Genomic DNA, 19,131 nt, shown 5'->3' with positions numbered 1-19,131 from the left:
AGGAAATCCCGCTATGAACGCCCGGAGGAGCCGCGTGTGCCGTGCCCAGGGTGAATGGGCAGAAAGGGAGGAAATCCCGCTATGGACACCCGGAGGAGCCGTGCCCAGGGTGGCAGAACTGGCAGCTCCTCCCTCCAGAGCCACTCCCGGGTCCGTGTCCCGCTCCCCATGGAGCCAGAGCTGTGCTGGCAGCAGAGATGTCCCTGGTGCCCCCAAAAACCGCTGTGCCCCGCCTCGGCGGGGGCCTCCACCGGCGATTTCCCTTGCAAATAATTGCTCTTTCAAGGTCTAAGACAGAAACCCTCCTTGACGAGGCCGCCCTGCTGGGTGCCAGGGCGAGCGCGGGCAGAGCCGCAGGTGACACTCAGGGTGGCACCGAGGGAAGGGTGGCACCCCCAGCCCCTGCCCCACTGCCCGAGTGGGGTGAGCGGAGTTTCAGTTCTGCCCGTGCCGGAGCAGAGGGCGCTGGAGCCCCAGAAAAATCCCGAGGATGCGGCTCCAGAGCGGCTCCAGAGCCGGCGGGTCCCGCCGCTCCCGGGGCTGCGGGGAGGATGCTGCGGGATGCAGGTGCTGCTTGAGCTTGGGCAGGGATGGGCAGCGCTCCCCCCGGTCAGGGCTGGCTCTCAGGGCGGTCCCTGTCCCAGGAGTGCCCGTCTCGGAGGTTGGAGATGATGATTTTCCTCCGAGGTATTTTCCCAGCAGCTCCGCGCAGCCCGAGGAGCCGGAGCCTCGCTGGGTTTCTGTCCCTTTCTGTCCCTCGGCCCCCAGCTCACAGCAGCGTGGGCTCCCGGCCCTCCACGGGACCTCCTGGGCTTCCAGAATCTCTTCCTTGGCACTCTGAAAGGGAAAAGTCCCTTAAAATGCGGGTGATCACCTGCTTGTGTATTTGGGATGGACACTAATCAGCACCCTCTAGCCCCTCCCGGCTGGCTCTCTAACTCGTATGAATTCCTCACATTGTTAATTCAACACTTTAATGCGGTGATCTTGGCCCATTAACACTTTCTCCTCGTTCCGGCACCCTGGGAGCTGATTTTGGGGCTTTCCCACGTTCGTGTTTGGGTGTGCTCTACTTCCCCCCGGTATCTTGGTAAGAAAATAGGAAATGGTCTCAAGCTGCTCCAGGGGAAGTTTAGGTTGGATATGAGGGAAAGTTGCTTCTCTCGAAGGGTGTCAAGGACTGGAATAGGCTGCCCAGGGAGGTGGTGAAGGCACCATTCAAAAGTCCTGTGGATGTGGCGCTTGGGGACATGGTAGCGTTGGGAGTCCTGGGTGGACTCGGTGACTTTAGAGGCATTTTCCAACCTAAAATTTCCGTGATTCTATTTCCTGAGAAGCTCTGACTCGCTCCCGTTGGCATCGAGTGAAATTGTGGCTCCCGTCTGAGCCTCGGGCTGCAGCTGGTGCTGGTTCCGTGGCACTGCAGGGGGTGGCACTGCCAGGGGTGGCACTGCCAGGGGTGGCACGGCCAAGGGTGGCACCGCCAGAGGTGGCACTCCTCAGGTGTTCCTGGGGCTGCAGCTGCCGGACACAGCCTGGCAGGCTGCGGGCAGGGGGAATAGCATCTCCCCGAGTTCAGCCAAGGTGGGGCAGGTCCCTCGTTCCCCGTCGCAGCCCTGGGGCTGTGCCCTGTGTTCTGTGCCCTGTCCCCTGTCCCCGGCCGGGTGTGGCACTGCTCCCGGGCACCCTGAGCGGTTTCTCTGCCTTGCAATCCCGATCTTCTGCCATCAGCGAGACAGAGCAGCTCCCCTTCCCCCTTTCCTTCCCTCCTGTGCAGTGGGATCAGCTTAGGGATTAACTCCTCCTGTTCCTCAGCCTCTCCTCCCGGTGCCGTGTGAGCCAACAGAGAGAGCGATAGAGACTCTGTGTGACCACAAGAGATTAATTAAACAGTAAGCCCTAATTACTGAGGCTAAGGCTGACCGACTTACTGTGTCTGTAAAATAGCTGAATACTTAATTTAGACGGGAGTGTGGACATAACTTTCACCATTAGCTGAACAAACAAGGAGCACCCGAGCTAAACGGAGCCTGATGGATGTGGGGCTTCCACCGGAGCAGCCTTGGGCTCCCTCCTCCTCCTTCTGCCTGGTTTTGGGTAGGGGGAGCCGCTTTCTAAAGCACGAACCTGCCCCAAGGGATTCCCTGCCTGTCAATGTTATTCAGATTTCAGGCTGCTCCTCAAAGTCGTTGTCGTTTGCATTTCACTGCAGGTTTGGAAAACACAAATAGGGGAGAGGCTGAAAGGCGTAAAAACAAAGCCAAACCCCAACTCCCAGTGCAAGGCAGTGGAAGTAGGGCAGCCAGCTCCTATCCCTGCCTCTCAGAGTCTTTACAACAATAACAGATTCTAGGAAGTGAGGGTTAATCTGTAGCTGCAGAGCTTTTTATTGTGTTTCTCCCTTTCCAAGTGCATTAACCTTTCAGATTTAGAAGGCTGTGCAGTGGGTATTGCTTTTTTTAAAAAAAGATTCCTATTATCTGTGCGTGCTGTGTGGCTCCTGAGCCAGTCCCAGACAGAGTGACAGCATTCCCCCATTAACTGCAGCTCATTGAGCACTTCATCAGACCTTGAATCGGTGTCTTAGGTGGACTGGAGGTCCCAGGAGGGTTTGAAGCCTCGCTGAGCAGAGCACTCTGCAGAGGAGGAGAGAACATCGCAGGATCATGGTGCAGCTGAAACAGGGAAAACACAGCAAAGGAATCTTGGTGCCTGTTTTGAGATGGGGGAAATGGTGATTTAAAGGCTTGGAGATGTGGCTGTGTGCCCGGGGGTGTTAAAATGCTCATCACAAAGCCTTGGGGATCCCTGGCCCTGGTTTCAGCAAACCTCAGCTCTGTAGGAGCACAAACAGCAACACACTGGCCACAACAATTCCTGCAGAAAAGGACAGAAGTTACCACTGCCCTGGCTTTGCTTCTGTGTATGGCACATGTGAGTGAAGGTATTTGCAACCTCATCCAGGAAAAGTTAATTAAATACACAATTTTTAGGGCGTCTTGCCTACATTTTTGCATGCATGATCAGTTTTGGTTGTGCTGTAATGAACTGAAGACCCCATATGGGAAACTGATCCACCTAACCAGGTGGCACCAAACCCCATTTCCTTTCCTGGTTAAAAAGGCCCAAACTAACTTGAAAATGGGAATATTTGGGATGGTTTCAAAGCCAGTCCTGGGAACATTTCCCTGTGGTGATCTCCTGCGGGGCTGGTGCTGTGTGAGGTGGGTGCCACACCCTGGCCCAAGCTGCACCAGTATTTCCAAAGGATGAAGGTGAACTCTCAGTGGCTGCAGCTGCAGAAATCACTGCTGTCACTGCACCAGGTTGTTCTCTGCTCCATGGTGATGCCTTCTGAGCTGGGCTCGCCCAGCCAGCTGGTTTCTGCTGCTCCAGAACAAAGGCTCTTCTTTTTTAGTACAAGAAGACACTGCAGAGATTCTCTGTTCCCCCTCCACAACCTTGCTCAGCTGTGTGGCATAAGGTGGAGCCTGACCACTGATGTTGCAAACACATTTTGGCCACATTTTTGCAGCTGTTGGGTGCAGAAACCTGCATGGCAGCTGCAAGGCTCTATTTTCTCCCTCAATTCCACAATAACAGCCGTCCTCCAGCTGAGGAAAGAGAAGGCTTTGAAATGTGGTGCTCTCTTTGTGTGGTCTTCAGTCCTCAAGTTCTTCAAACTTTCTGAGAACTTTGGGAATCTGGGCTGTCCTGCACTTTGGGCATTTCATCCCAAAATGTGGCAGCTGTGAGCATGGAGCTGTTTCTCTGGCTGGTCATTTCTCATCTATGCCTGAGAAGCTTCTCTTGCCCACCACTGAAAGGATGAAAATCTCTGTGTTTAATCAATGACAACTCTGAAAATAACCCAGGCAGGGTGTGACTCCTACTGTAGTGGGATTTGACACCTGATGCACTGGGAGCTTTGTCCAGCAAACTCCTGTGGGGGACAAGCACAGAGGGGCTGGGTTTTTGTATTCAGCTTGCATTAACAAGTGACTGGTGAAATTTCCAAATTTCTCTGGCGTTTTTGCCCATCTGACTCCAGATCTGTATTGTAAATTGACAGCAAGCTCTGTGGCGGGGAAGAAGGATGCATCTGACTCCATGTTCTCACAAGGTTAATTTATTACTTTGTTATACTATATTATATTAAATAATGCTGTGCTATACTAAAGAATACAGAAAAGATAGTTACTGAATGCTAAAAAGATAATAATGAAAACTCGTGACTCTTTCCAGAGCCCTGACACAGCCTGGCCCTGACTGGCCAAAGAGTGAAAACAACTCCCAGCAGAATGCAATGGAACAATCACCTGTGGGTAAACAATCTCCAAACACATTCCACATGAGCACAACACAGGAGAAGCAAATGAGATAAGAATTGTTTTCCTTTTCTCTGAGGCTTCTCAACATCCCAGGAGAAAAACCCTGGGTGAAGGGATTTTTACAAGAATGTGAATGCCACAGATCTGGACCTGGTGCTCTGTCAGTTCTTAGGATGCTCCTGCCTCTTGGATTCCCAGAGTGAAGCTCATGCAGAGCTGAGCCTGTACACGACTCAAGCTCAGATAAAGTCGGATTTGAAAAGCTGTTTTGACATCGAGATGCTGAGAAGCATCCAGGCAAATGTTCAGAAGAGCCTAAGGAGAGGAGAGACCTGAATCTTAAGGAGGATTAGATGTCTAATCATTTACCACAGACAGATATGTACTGAAAGACAGGCAAAGACTCCCCAAATCTCCCTCTCCTGGTGATCAAGTCTTCAGTTAAATTGAGGTCCAAATAATGGAAGAGAAGGTGTGAAGCTGTCTTTCCCTGCTGGCCGGTCTTGGAGACCAACAGGGTAGAAATGATCATAGAAATGTTGTGGGAAAATAAAAATATGAGGCCTGATATACTTTTAAGTCCCTTTTATCTCTCATCTTCTCACAGTTCCCTGCCACAGGCACTGTCTGTGTGCAAACACATTTTTTCCCCACAGAGCAAACCCTGTTCTGGTGGTGCTGGAGGTCAGAAGGGATCTCTGAGCACCACTGAGGTGTCTTGTCCCTCTTCAACCCATGGGCAGCTCTGTGTCCCTGTGTGCTGTGATTTCCTGCTTATTTCCTGTGAATTTTCCTGCGTGGTACTGTACAGATATTGGTCCTGCTTGCTGAAGTATTTCCTGAGCTGAAAACCTCATTGTGGAGCTACCTGGGGCTGAACTCAGCTGGCTCCTGCCACAGCCAGCAGCTGGGTTTGGAGTCGTGATCCACCTACGAAGGAATTCAGCTCCTGCTCCCCTGGGGCTCCCCAGGGAAGGTGCTGAGCAGGGGCAGCCAGCTCCTGCTTTCTTTCCCTGCCCTGTTCTGGGCTACCTCCATTCCCCTTCCCTCACATCCATCTCAGCTGATCCTTTAAACACTGCCCTTGGTCTGTGATGGGCTGGCAGAGCTGTGTGGAGCTGTGGGATGGGGATGGTTCCAGCCTGGGGGGTTCTGTGCAGCCCCTCATGCCAAGGTGGGATTGCTGTGCCCCCACCCCAAGCCATGAGCTCAGGGTCTCTCTTGCTCCACGTTTGTGCAGCAGCTGAGGGTAATTGGTATTGTATTTGTGGGGTGTCCCAATGAAGGCAGGAATGATTAACGTGATGTTCTCAGAAGGCTAATTTCTTATTTTATGATACCATATTATATTAAAGAATATACTATTATATATATTATACTATATTATATTAAAGAATACTAAACTAACTAACTAAATACAGAAAGGATGCTTACTAAATATTAGAAAGATAATAATGAAAACTCCTGACTCTCTCCAGAGTCCTGACACAGCTTGGCCCTGATTGGCCAAAGAGTGAAAACAACTCCCAGCATAATGCAATGGAACAATCACCTGTGGGTAAACAATCTCCAAACACATTGCACATGAGCACAACACAGGAGACGCAAATGAGATAAGAATTGTTTTCCTTTTCTCTGAGGCTTCTCAGCTTCCCAGGAGAAAAACCCTGGGCAAAGGGATTTTTCAGAGAATGTGAATGCCACAAATTGGCCCTGGGGGTTTGGGACACTAAACAATGCCATGATCAGGACTTGCATAGGAGGAGCTGTATCTTCAAAAGGCCTCTTTCCCCTTTGTTCACTCTCTTACTCTGGAGAAAAAGTATCAGAGCGTCTTCCTCATGGGTTTTACATAAAGCTATTCTACATCCTCCTGCAGACCTGAGCTTTAACAATCTCCTCTGCCTGCATGGCAGCGGGATTCTCCTCCAGCACAGCTGGTGCAAAATGAGAGTGAGGAGAGCAGGAATCCCTGGCCAGGAGCACCTTGGAAAGCTGCTTTTCTTGGCCTAAAACTCTGAACCTTCCCGTGGGCTGGAAGGAGATGTGCAGTCTGTGTTGCTTGTTTATTTTTAAAGGAAATGTGCTCCTGGGAGCTGCTCTGCTTGGCAGTACCCGGGATTCAGAGCCTCAAGATGGGATTGAAAAGGCTCCTCTGTTCCTCAGCCTTGCAAATTTTGGGTAAATAAGTAAATTCTGAGCTCACCTGGACAAAAGGTATTCTGGAGAGCTTTGACCTTCCCTCTGAGCTACTCCAGGTGTAGGGCAGGATCCAGAGATGTCAGGGCATGGTGGGAGTCCTTTCCCCTCTTGAAAGAAGAAATCTTCTTTCCTGCTGCTGTTTTTGTAAATATCCCCACGCTGTTCTGCTCAGAGGGGGATGTTTGGGCTGTGTCCCTGAATTTTAGCCACTGTCCCTCATGCTGGAAGCATCTGGAGCACAGCAAGCTGGAAATCCACTTTGTGATTTCCCCAGAAAGGCCTCCAGAGATGGAGGCAGAGATGGATCCAGACTGTCCAGCAGTTCCTGGGAGCTGTCCTGATGGGGCAAACACACAGACCAGGGGTGCTCTCCGTGGCCCCAGTGTCCCAGGCACCTGGCAGGAGCCCTGCAGCCACTCTGGGCCATTTCCTCTGCCCTGGCTGTGCCTTGGCAGATGGAAGTGCTGCTCCATTAAGCCCAGTCACCTGCCTCAGGCTTGGGCTGGCAGTGAAAGTCCAGGGGAACGCTTGGTTGCCTGGCAAAGCTGCTCAGGGAGGAGGAAGGCTCCTTGCTAAGCTGTGCTGGAGAGCAGAGTGATTTACTCACCTCTGTCTTCAGGGCTTGTGAGGAGGAGTCACTCATGACTGAGTCCACTTTTAGAATTTTCCATGGAATGCTCTTTGCCCTCCTGTAACGGGAGATTATGGATGTCTGACCTGTTTCAGTGCTCCAAATTTTTTGCTTTCTCTTAACTCCCCTGCTTTTCTCCTAATCTTAAAAAGCCCAACTAAATCCTGGCACTTCCCCTCTCAAAGCCAAATAATCCTTGCAATTGCAATCTCCTTCTCTTCTTTAAGGCTTTCAGTGCTTAAGGTCTGCGTGATCTTCCTTAGGGTGTGAAAAAAAACAATCCAGGAAAAAAGCCCTGAGCATGCAGATTGAGGAAAGGGCAAACTGGTTGAACAGAGCATCCTCACGACACACTCACATCATTTTCTCACTGTCACGAACACCCCCACTGCCCTGGCTGCTGATTTCACTGCAGTGCTGTGGTGGGGAGCTTGTTCTGGGAGAGGCAGAGTGGTTTGGTGGCTGTAGGAGGAGAGAAGGGGATGTGGAGGTCAGGATTTTCCCTGATTCTCAATAAGATCTAATGCAAAAGACAGCTTTTTTATTTTCTTCTTATTTTTTTTTCTGTTTCAGAGCTGTTGTGTCATCCATCCCCCTGATTCTGTAAGCACAGGAGGATGAAGATTTTGGAAACCAAGTATTTTTTTCTCCAAGTACTGATTTCCATCTGGAGAGGTGAGGGGTTATTGAAAATGGCATTTCCTCTTCTGGTAGTCACTGAGAAAAAGTCAGGTTTTTCCACTGAAAAAGGATGTAGGAGATGTAGTGGCCAGAAGCACAAAAGTGAAATATTAAACCACTAAGTAAGTAAGTTAGTTTAATAAAAATGAAACGAGTAAATAAGTCAGCTGGGGGAAACTTGACTTTCAGGTGAAAGATAAATCCATCATAGGATACAATGCAGTGAGGATAAAAGTGGTTTTTAGGGAAAATTTTAAAGAAAGAAGAGCTCCCTGCGCCCTCCTTCTCCATCCACAAAATAAGGGAACTTTCCCATCTGCGTGGATCAGCTCAGCAGTGCTCAGGGGTGGAGATCCTCGGAGGAAACTCTCGTTTGAATCTCTGCCCAGGGTCTGTGAGTGGAACAGCGATGCTGAACCACTCCAGCATCTGTCTCCGGGCAAAGTTTTTCCCAAAGACTCCTGCACTCAGCTTAATCTGCAAATCACCCAGACCTGGGGAGGGGGAAAAGATCTTTTATTGCATTGCCAGTGAGAGCAGGGGAAGGCAACCTGCAGACTGGAGCTGCTCCCTCTGCCCTGGTCCGCAGGGCTCGCAGACCCCTGTCGGTGCCGGGGGCCGCCGGTTCCTGCTGCGTGCGACCCTGGAGGCAGCAGGATGTGATTCACCTCCTTCCCTCGCTGCTTTCCGTGCCTCAGAGCCGCTCCTGGCTCCCCTCGGCTGCCGGTGCCGCCTCCGGGAGCGTCTCCTGCCTGTGCTGCAGTGTGCGAGAGCCCTTCAGACAGCGAGCCCCGGCGCAAGGAGCCGGTTCCTTCCGGAGAGTCACCCTTTGCGTCTTGCCAGACCTTATTTGTGTCACTTGTGGCTGCTGCCAGCCCTCTGACTGGCTCCTGAAGCCAGCAGATGTTATTGCTCCAGGCTTGCCTGGTCGGTGGGCTGGTTTTGCACTGAGCTTGGATGACTAAGGCAAAAAGCACATTAGCGGCGGAGTCCAGACTTTCCTTGCTGTGGAGGAAGTGAAAATGTCCCCCTGTTGACAGCCCTGACTTCTCCGAGGGGGTCTTCTCAAAGTTAATAGTTTCTACCCCAAATTTAGCCTAAAATGCAAAAGCATTTCCTCGCCAGTTACTGCAGTGTCTGTTGCCGTGCGGCGCTCCAGGAACAAGGAGGAGTTATCTCTCTGACTTGTGCTGGAGGGGAGCAACAGAGGGTGTTGGAATAAACAGGATTAAAGGATTTCATCCATAAATACAGGATTAAAGGTATCCAGCGCTCCGCAGGAGTCATTCAAACCAAGGAGAAACAAAGTAAGTTGAGCACAAGGGCGCAGCTCTGCTCGCAGCCAGCCCGTGCCGCACATCCCCGCCCGTGCCCGGCGCCGTGAGCGCTGCGGGCACCGCATCCCCCGCCCGCACCCGCCCGTGCCCGCCCCGAGCCCCGGGGGCTGCCGGCTCAGCACCCCCCGAGCCCCGAACCCCGTTTTTTACTGTGATTCTCCCCACCCTCGGGATTCTGCGGGGTTCTGAGGGGCTCTGGGGGCACCGAGATGACGGGAGCTGCGCTGCCCAGCGCTGCCCGCACCACGGCTCGGGGCACCCGTGGGGGCAGCAGCTGGGCAGCGCACATCTGGGCAGCGCACATCTGGGCAGGGCACATCTGGGCAGGGCACATCTGGGCGCGGCGCGCAGGCGCGGGGGCTGCCTCGCCTGTGCCCCCCACCCATCGGAGCAGCAGCAGCACCCCCGGCCGGGGCTGTGTGCGCCCGCGGAGCGCTGCGCAGGGGCGGGAGGGGGGGATCGAGCCCTCCTTCCCCGGGGAGTGGCCGCGGCTCCGCCGTATTTACCGGGGTGGGCGGCGGCGGCCGGGCCGGGCCGGCTCCATCCTCCCTCCTCCCTCGCCGCCCGCCCCCCGGTGCCGGTGACTGGAGCGGGCGGAGCCGCGGCGGCCGATTGGCTCCGGGCATCACATGCGGCGGGGCCGGGCCGTGCCGGAGCCGTGCCGGGCTGGGCTGGGCACGGCGGAGCGCTCCCGCGGCGGGCACGGCAGCAGCGCAGCCCCTTCCCAGCCCAGCGCCCCGTGGCCGAAGGGACCGCGGCCACCGCGGCCACCCCGCGCCGCCCCGGCCATGAGGTCGGGCCGGAGAGACGCCACCTGTGCGGGGAGGTGAGCGGAGCCCCGGAGCCTTCCTCCTACCCCCGGGCAGCCACAGCGGCGGGGAAGCGCAGGGGGGTGGAGGAAGGAAAAGGGATATTTTTTGTTTTATTATATATCGATCTATTTTTGCCGCGATCAATCCCGATCCCGCAACTGAAGCCCCCGGAGGGAGAAGTGCTGCGCGCTGTGATGCGTCTTCCTCTCGCCTCGGCTGCCAGTTTGGATTGTAGCGCCCGGCTCCGTGCACTGCGAGGATGGCTCGGTTTGGGGATGATCTGCCAACCCGCTATGGAGGTGGAGGGCCGGCCGGGGCTGGAAGAGGGAGCAGCCGGCAAGGTGGCCCCCAAGCCGGCCAAAGGATGTATAAACAGTCGATGGCTCAGAGAGCCAGGACTATGGCTCTCTACAACCCCATCCCTGTCAAACAGAACTGCTTCACAGTCAACAGATCCCTCTTCATCTTCAGTGAAGATAATGTTATACGGAAATACGCCAAGCGAATAACAGAGTGGCCATATCCTTTCAGGGAGGCTGTGTGGGCACGGGGGGAAGGTGGGGAGGGGGAGAGGGAGGCTGAGGGGCAGAGACCCCTCCAGGCAGCGCAGGGCGAGTGTCTGCTGCTGCTGCAGACGGTGGGATCGGGCTGTGCCATGGGTGTGTGTGCCGGGAGCCGTGTGCCCGACATGATGCACGGCCGTGGCAGTGGGAATATGGGAATAATCAGGGAATCAGGGAATTGCTTCTGTGGGAGCACCGAGGGTCCTTTTGGTGTGCTTGATGCCAGGGGTGTGTGTAAGCCGTGTCAGGGTGTCTTTAGGGGTGAGATGTACAGGTGCATGGATTGACATTTCCTACAATTCAAGTCAGGTTCTGTTAGATTCGTGCCCGTGAATCCTGATTTTTATTTCCATCTTGGAGCCATTCAACTCTTCTGTCTTCCTGTGAATAGAAGAAGGAATGTGGGATAAAAATGGTGACACCTTAGCATTGAAGCTGCGTTGATAGTAGGGGACGTTGAGAGCCCAGGTAAATCCCAGGAATGCGATCATTGCAGCTCAGTTTTAGCACATCCCCTCCAGAATCCATTTGAATCAACATGAATCATGGCACTTCGATTAGGTGCATAGCCTAAGCTTAGGCTGCACGAAAAAAAAATTAAAATTAGCAAAGCCGTGTGGCAGAAGGAGGCAGTAAGTGGGGAGAGGGATCATCTGCTGTATTGTGAAAGGGGCAGATGCTTTCTGTCTGAGACCCAGCTCCCAGGCCAAGTGAGCTGCAGTGAGAAGGGGGCTTTGCTCGGAACGATGGTTGTAAGCTGGGAGCAGAGGGGAGCAGGCTGAGGCTCCCAGGGAGCAGATTTTGTGTGTGTGTACAGGAGTGCTTTACACTGGGGGTCTCAGGGGAGCCGGTTGTTTTCTTTTCATTTCATATCACACCCCTATTAATCCTCAGCTAACAGCAGCACGGCCTCCTCCCAGCCTCCTAGCAACACTTTCAGTTGCCACACAGGCCAGCTCCTGCTTAGACTTCCCCAGTTTTCACTTCCTGAGGGGCTAACAGGAAAAATACACCAGTGGAGTGAGTGCACTTCCCTTCTCTCCGAACACACACAAACACGTATTGATCTTTCTGTCCATATTATACAATCCCAGCGATTGCTGCATTTCCTCATCCATTTCTCCTTCCCCGCATTTAAGTCTCGATAAACAAGCCCCAAACCCCCTGTGGCAGGCAGAGCATCGCCTTGACTGCGCGGGTAGACTCAGGCTTTCCCTCCCCTGCCTCTTGGGCGATTCGGCTGCATTTTCCGGGGGATATGGGGAGGGGACCCCGAGTGCTGGGGAGCCGGCGGGACCGGCGGAGGCACCGGCGCTTCCCCGCGCCGGAGCGGCGGGGCCGGGCGGGGCCGGGCGCTGTCCGCGGGGTTGGATTGAGCTGGCCACGGTGCTGAAACCGGGCTGAAACCAGGCTGGCCATGGTGCTGAAACCGGGCTGGCCACGGTGCTGAAACCGGGCTGGCCACGGGGCTGAACCGGCTGAAACCAGGCTGGGCACGGTGCTGAAACCGGGCTGGCCACGGTGCTGAAACCGGGCTGAAACCAGGCTGGCCACGGTGCTGAAACCGGGCTGGCCATAGTGCTGAGCCGAGCTGACTGTGGTGCTGAGCAAAGCTGACCACGGTTCTGTATCCGGGCTGACCATAGTGCTTGAGTTGAGCTGATGGTGGTGCTGAGCTGAGCACAGTGGTGGGATGAGCTTATCAAAGTGTTGAGCTGAGCTGACCACGGTTTTGAAGTCAGGATGACCATGGTGCTAAGCTGAGCTGACCACGGCGCTGAAGCTGGGTTGACCATGGTGCTAAACTGACCTGACCATGCTTTTGAAGCCAGGGTGACCGTGGTGCTAAGCTGAGCTGACCGTGGTGTTGAGCTACGCTGACCATGGTTCTGAAGCCAGGCTGGCCACAGTGCTGAGCTGAGCTGACCATGGTGCTAGGATGAGCTTATCACGGCGTTGAGCTGAGCTGAGCTCCTCGCGGTGCTGAACCAATCTCTCCACGCTGCCAAATCGAGCTCGGGCACTGAGCTGAGCCTCCAGGGTGTTGTGTCTGCGGCGCGGCTCGGCGCTGTCCCTGGTGCTGAGCCGAGCTCTCTCCTGCGCTCACAGGAGCTCTCCACGGTGTTGAGCTGAGCTCTCCGTAGTGCTGGTTCTATCTCCCCACGGTGCTGATCTCATCTCTCCATGGTGCTGAGTCCATCTCTCTGCAGTATTGGGTCAATCTCTTCATGGTCCTGAGCCCAGCTTTCCACAATCCTGGGTCCATCTCTCCATGGTGCTGATCCCATCTCTTTGTGGTCCTCAGTCCATCTCCCCATGGTGCTGAGCCCAGCTCTCCATGGCGCTGGTTCCATTTCCTCCGCAGTGCTGGGTCCATCTCTCCACAGTCTGGTTCCATCTCTCCATGTTGCTGGGTCCATCTCTCCATGGTACTGAGCCCAGCTTTCCATGGTCTGGGTCCATCTCCCTGTGGTGCTGGTTCCATCTCCCCATGGTATTGGTCCGTCTCTCCATGGTGCTGATTCCATCTCCCTGTCGTGCTGGGTCCATCTCCCTGTGGTGCTGGTTCCATCTCTCCATGCTCTGGGTCCATCTCCCCACGGTTCTGAGCGGAGCCATCCCCATGCTCTGGTTCCATCTCCCCATGCTCTGGGTCCATCTTCCCATGGTCCTGGGTCTGTCTCTCCATGCTCTGGTTCCATCTCCCCGTGATGCTGAGCGGAGCCATCTCCTGCCCTCAGCCCTGCTGCTGCCCGTGGCACGGCTCCACCCCGGCACAGCTCAGGGTGGGAGATGGTGGCAAAAAGCAAGGGGGCACCTGGTGCTGGATTTGAATTCTTTTCCCTCCCCACTTCCTTCCTACATCCCCAAAGGGTGCTGAGGGTTTTATTCTCACTGAGAGCGGGCATTGCAGTTGAGCAGTAATTCATGTTTTAGACCTGGGTTGGTAGTTTAAATTGAACTTTTTGTGCCCATCACTTATTTGCACCGTGTGCTGAAGTTAAATGTTTCTGAAGAAAAATTCAGCAGATGGTGTTTAGTTGTATAATCTATTTGGAAGCAATTTAGTTTATCAATCTCTTTGAAAATCAATACGTATTAATAGTTTTTTATTTCCTTTGGACCTTTTGCTTTCTTGCTCCCGGATTCCTTGAGCAGCTCAGATTGTGTGTGAGTCTCTAACTCTCTTAGAGAAGTGCCAATTTCCTACTTCTCTTCCAAGCACACCTCAGAAAGAACTGAGGAAGTCAGGGAGACCAAATGTCTTTAAAAAAGTATGAGAAACCTTAGAATGCTCAATTAATGCAACTCTGTGGGTAGAAACAGGATTTGGATGGGGTTCTTCTTGTATTGTCCAGTGTCTTCTTTAACTTCTGCTCCCCACTCCATTTGAATACATGATTTTAGCTACAATCATAGCCAATTGTATTGTGCTGGCTCTGGAACAACATTTGCCGGATGGAGACAAGACACCGATGTCAGAGAGACTGGTGAGTTGCATTCATTCATTTTCTTTTTTTATTTCCCTGGTCTAATACAAAAAGCAGTTGTTCACTGGGTGTTGGAAGTGTTTGGATCTAGTGTTTGGATCTATTTTAAAGATCCACACGTAAACAGACAGGCACTGATCTGACAATCAGAGAAAATCTGTCACAGCAAGGATAACTGTCCCCTCCCAATCCCATCTGCACAAGAATGCTTCATCACTCCAGCCAGCCCTGCCCAGCCACAGAGAGAGCTGGACCTTGTCTTATGATCAGAAGGGCTTCACACTTAGGTCGCCTCTAAACCAGGACAGGAAGGAGTTGAGGAATGCTTAGAATTATCTTTGGAATCAAATGAACTTCTGTGTAATTTTAATTTTCCCAGGGAGTGGTAGAACAGAGTAACCTTTTAGGATTTGTCTGTCTCTTCCTGCCACAGCACAGATCCTTCAAGGAAAACTTTGTGTTCAGATGATTACACTTCCTTTCCAAAAAAAAAATGCAACCAGCTTACAGAGAAAAATTATTTACCCGCAGGCTTTATGGTAATGAGTCCAATTACCTTATTTCAAAAGAAAATAGAAGAATAGCTTCAAAATAATTCTCCCATTTATCATCACTGTAGGGAAACTGTGTAATTCTTGGTTTGATTTTTCTCCTTTTACTCTCCTCTACTTTTAATGATCTGGAACGTCTTGCATGCCTAAATGCATTCATCCTGCATGTTCAAAGGATGGGGAAATAGGGATCCATATGTGTTTTCAATGTAGATGCTATATTATGCAAACAAAGATAACATTAGGCTTGCTGCCAGAAACGAGAGCCTCTGAATAGTGCTTGCTGCAGTTCCCAAGGATGGCCCATGCCAGTGGGCAACTCTCAGAATCTCATTCTCCAGAAGCAGGAAAAAGCGTGTTAGTGAGGAATCTGGAGAGTCAGGGTCAGAGTTTGGTGCTGGTTTGGAAATGGATCCACTCCTGCTGGCTGCCCTCATGCATGGGGCTTGCTTTCTCTCCCTGTTGGAATTATTTTTAATTAAGAAGACACGAGGATAAAATAAATCAATGATTGTATGTAGATCTTTCTGCCATTAAACCTGTCTTTGTGTGCTTTGGGGTTGGTTGGCAAGGCCAGCCTGGGGGTGTGAGCAAAGCACAGGTTCAGAACCAGGACTGAGTTAGGGAAGTGCCTTCCATGGATATAAATATAAGGAAAAGCAGTTTCAGGGATGTTCTGGCTTGGCAGTTCTTTGGTTCACGTTGGTTTTATGTTTCTCTGTATCCCTTGATTTATAAGAGCGTCCTAGAGGCATTTTATTGTTCTTTTCCCAGTGTATTAATTCCATTTTACAGCGCACACACCTTCAGATCCTGCCTAAATCATTCCAAAGGGGGGCACTGGCATTGCCACCAAGCAGTGTGAGAGAGCTGAGTGAGGTAAATGCACAATCTCTGCCCTGTTGGCTCTGCCTCAGAGAGGAAGGAAGAATTAACCCCTCATTTTTGTCCCAAGCACCGTTATGTTTGATCCAGATATCCTGAAGCCATTTTAACTACAGCACATTTGGAACTCTGAAGTACAAAGTGATTTTTCATAGAGTAACACTGAGAATCCTTACAAGTAATGAAATACTTTTTATTTTCTACATAAGCTGGAAAGAATAAGCATTGTGAGCAAGAAAAACTGTCTTCTAGTTTTCAAAGTGGAACCTCTTTGGAATTCTCCTGTTACTTCTATAAACTGGAAGTTGTTTCATCAAAAATGTTACAAATCTGTGTTAAACCAAATGTTACAAATCTGTGTTAAACCACAGTGGGGAAACATTCCCATATATTTCCCATACATTTCCCATACATTTTCAGGTCTGTTCAGGCAAATTCTAAGCCCATGCAGAACAGCAGGTGCTTTATTGCTGTCTTTAGCAGGAATGGAAATGGTCTTTTTTTTGGCAATGGTTAATGGATATGGCTTTTTTTTCCTCCTGGTTTCATTAAAATCTCCAAATTGGAGATCATCAGTGAAGAGTTAATCAGATATTAAGGCTATGAGGAACACATCACAAGCCTTTTCTGACTGGGAGATGTTGGCAGAATAGTTGAAGGAAAACTGGTTGCCCAGATAATTTGTTCCACAGAAACAAAGGGGGGAAAAAAAAGATTGTTTGCTAAAGCTGAGAAAAAATGGGAGGGGCCCATGCAAACATTTTAATTATTTTTGTCTTTTAATCAAAATCCTCCTCTATTTATCTCCCCAAGACCCAGGAAATGGTCCTGCAGTGCAATCCCACTGGGCTGAATTCTGTGCTCCTGTTATTGTCAGACAGGTTAACTGAGCACAGGTCTCAGTACATGCAGTACTCCAAGATTTGGAGTATCTGGCTTAGGAGAATTCTCAGAATGCACAGAAAAGCATTACTTGGCTCTGGGCTGGAAATTCTGGTCAAAATCAGGGCTCTGAGAAAGCCCCAGCATGGTGATCAAAGCATTTAGTGGTGAACTGGGGGACTGGCTCAGGTCCTCCATCATCAAATGAGGAAAAAACTCATTCCCCTACCAGCAGCAGACTGACCTACCCTGAGGCTCTTTCCTGCTCTGAGCTGGAAATCTCACATGCTCTGGATGCTGGGAATGTTGCCCTCCCACCAGGAATTGTCCAGTGGAACAGGTCTGTCCCTGTCCATCTCCACCAGGAATTGTCCAGTGGAACAGGTCTGCCCCTGTCCATCTCCACCCAGTCAGCCTCCCTCTGTCTATCCCAAAGAATCTTGCATTGTTTGTACACACAGGGGTGATGGAGCTCCAAATGTGGGAATGGGAGCTTCCTATCCCAGTCCCCAGTGGTCTCACAGGTACCTTGCTCCCAAGGCTCTTGGCTGTCCACACCAGGACCTCCTTCCCTCCCTGTCTCCTTCCTGATTACTCAGTTTCCCATGAGGAGCTCCAGGAGACCTCTCCCAGAAGGACAGTGATGATTCCAGAACCTGCAGGACAGGAAATCTCTTTTCTGCCCTGCCCTGGGGCAGGCCCTGTTGGAAGGCACCAGTGTCATAGTTGAGATGGAGACAACACAAAGCAACACTCCATTTTCAGAAGGCTTCAAACTGTTTTTATTCTAGCCTGCATACTTTTTATACATTCTTACAAACTCATCAGTTTACACTTTACTCATTGGTCACAAAAACAAACAAAGTGCTCATTGGAACAGGCAGCTGCAGGTTTCTCTTATTTGTCCTTCTTTCTTTCTTGGTTTCTGTGTCAACGACCTTGGTAGAAAATTTTTTCAGGGGTAAACGTGGATCTGCTGATCAAACTTCTCTCTGGCTCACAGAAATTGCTGTAAAATCTCTTCCACACCTGAGGGGCTGTGGGATGTTCACTGCAGGCTCGGGGTGTTTGGCTCCCCTGGGTGTTTTGGAGGTGAGGACAGAACATCACTTTTCCCACATTTTCAGCTCTGTGACAGCTCTGGCAATTTACTAATGGATTGAATGCTTTCTGCCATCCACAGGCACTTAGAGCAGTAATGTGTGAGCTGCTCATATTAACCTTTGCATGAACAAAGCCTTTCACACCCAAACCTCTCCAGGCTGTCACATCTGAAGGCCAAGGAAAGACACTAGGACGTGAAGTAGGAATGGTAATGACTTTCCAGACTCAGAAGTTGTTTCTGATCAGAAACATATTGATTAAATGTGTGTTTGGCCCAGCCTCAAGCTCTGCTGTGTCCACAGCAAACAACTTGCTGGCACAGCTCTGGCTGCTGCCCAGATTCTCTGCCCTCCTTCCAAGTACGCACAGGGATCCTCATCCTCACCTGCTCTGCCCCTCTGCAACCCGAGCAGGGCCACAGCCTTTGGTCTGAAGGGGCTTCAGGGTGTCCCAGCAGGGACTCTGAGCTGAGGCAGGGCCATTTCAGTGCTGCACAGGGCATTCAGCCATGTCCTTCCCTCCTCCATCACACATAGTCAGACAAATCCTTTTTTTTTTGTCAGCTGCAGGACCTCTCCCTGTAGGAGGACACAGTATGGGTAAATGGAGGTAATGTGGAGTGTAATCTTATCCCCCAATGAGTTGCAGCTGGTCCTTATTACTAAAGATTAGGAGCAGGCTGGATGATAACAGGCAACACCTGTAGCCAAAAAGAACTAGTGGTATAAAAGGAGTCAGATGGCTGCTGTAAGGACCATCAGTGCTTAGAGGAGCTGCCTACAGAAAACATTGAGGAGGTATAAAACTCTGGTGCTGTGGAATCCTTGCACTCTTGATATAGAAGGCAACCTAAGACAACAGAACTCTTGATCTATAAGACAACCTGTAATGTTAATAGAACTGTTGTAATGTATGAGACAACATCTCCCCAGTGGGGCATAAATTTTATTTTTCATCTTCTTGTCACTGCCCTGATTCTTGGGCTGAATCAGTGTAAATTTAGCCAGGCTTTAGAAAAGACCTTCTTTCTTTTGCCTCTTATTTCCCCAGCTACTCCCTGCCAGCCCTACAGACGAGAGCTTTTCTTTGTAATAAATACCCAAATCCATCTGTGAGCCTTCCTGCTTCCCTAGAAGCTGAAAAAACTCCTGACCCACTTCCTAAGAGCTCTGTGCAGCCCCAGCTTTGGGAAGAGCACATCCCATCAAACCCTGGAGTACCTGGAGCCTGGCTCTTTAAAGCTGGGAGCTGTAATCACCAGGCACCTGACCTAGATTGAGCAGAGCCTGGAGTAGATACCAGGCTTCAAGGAAGTGAGGGAGTAATGTGGAGGAGTGGATGTGGGTAAAGGTAGCTTTTTTGTGTCTCTTAGAGGAGCTATTTTTGGAGGCACACGAGTAGTTGTGGGATGGGGATTTGGGATGGGCTGGGAGGCCTTTGTGTGCAGACATTACCTGGAGCTGTTGAGGAACAGGTGAATTGGGCTGTTAGAGGGCTCCTGTGTCCATGAGGAGTTGTAAGGAACTTCTTCTGGAATCAGGATGGTTTCTGGCCCCTTTCTGACTCCTTCTCCCTTATTCCCTCTTTTCTGTGCTGGGTTGGAGTGCTGGGACGCCTCCAGCTCTCACTGCTGGAAGAAGATATGTATTGTAGGATTTCTT

General features: G+C 51.4%; 1 protein-coding gene across 14 annotated transcripts in view; it reads left to right on the top strand.

Moving 5' to 3' along the window:
* Positions 1–9,823: 9,823 nt before the first annotated feature.
* CACNA1B (calcium voltage-gated channel subunit alpha1 B) overlaps positions 9,824–19,131 on the top strand; it is a 322,441-nt gene continuing 313,133 nt past the window's right edge. For 12 of the 14 annotated variants that reach the window (XM_064728152.1, XM_064728150.1, XM_064728151.1 and 9 more), the window contains exons 1-2: positions 9,825–10,513; positions 13,943–14,048. In XM_064728152.1, coding sequence (XP_064584222.1) covers positions 10,254–10,513; positions 13,943–14,048 — 366 coding nt within the window. In that variant the 5' untranslated portion in view covers positions 9,825–10,253. Of the gene's footprint in view, positions 10,514–13,942; positions 14,049–19,131 lie in introns of all 14 variants that reach the window. The other 2 variants (XM_064728143.1, XM_064728154.1) reach the window with 2 other exon arrangements.

The sequence above is a fragment of the Zonotrichia leucophrys genome, chromosome 17 (genome assembly GCF_028769735.1).
Source record: "Zonotrichia leucophrys gambelii isolate GWCS_2022_RI chromosome 17, RI_Zleu_2.0, whole genome shotgun sequence".
NCBI lineage: Eukaryota > Metazoa > Chordata > Aves > Passeriformes > Passerellidae > Zonotrichia > Zonotrichia leucophrys.
Note: the sequence above shows the minus strand (reverse complement) of the source record. Positions and strands in the feature narration are given on the sequence as shown.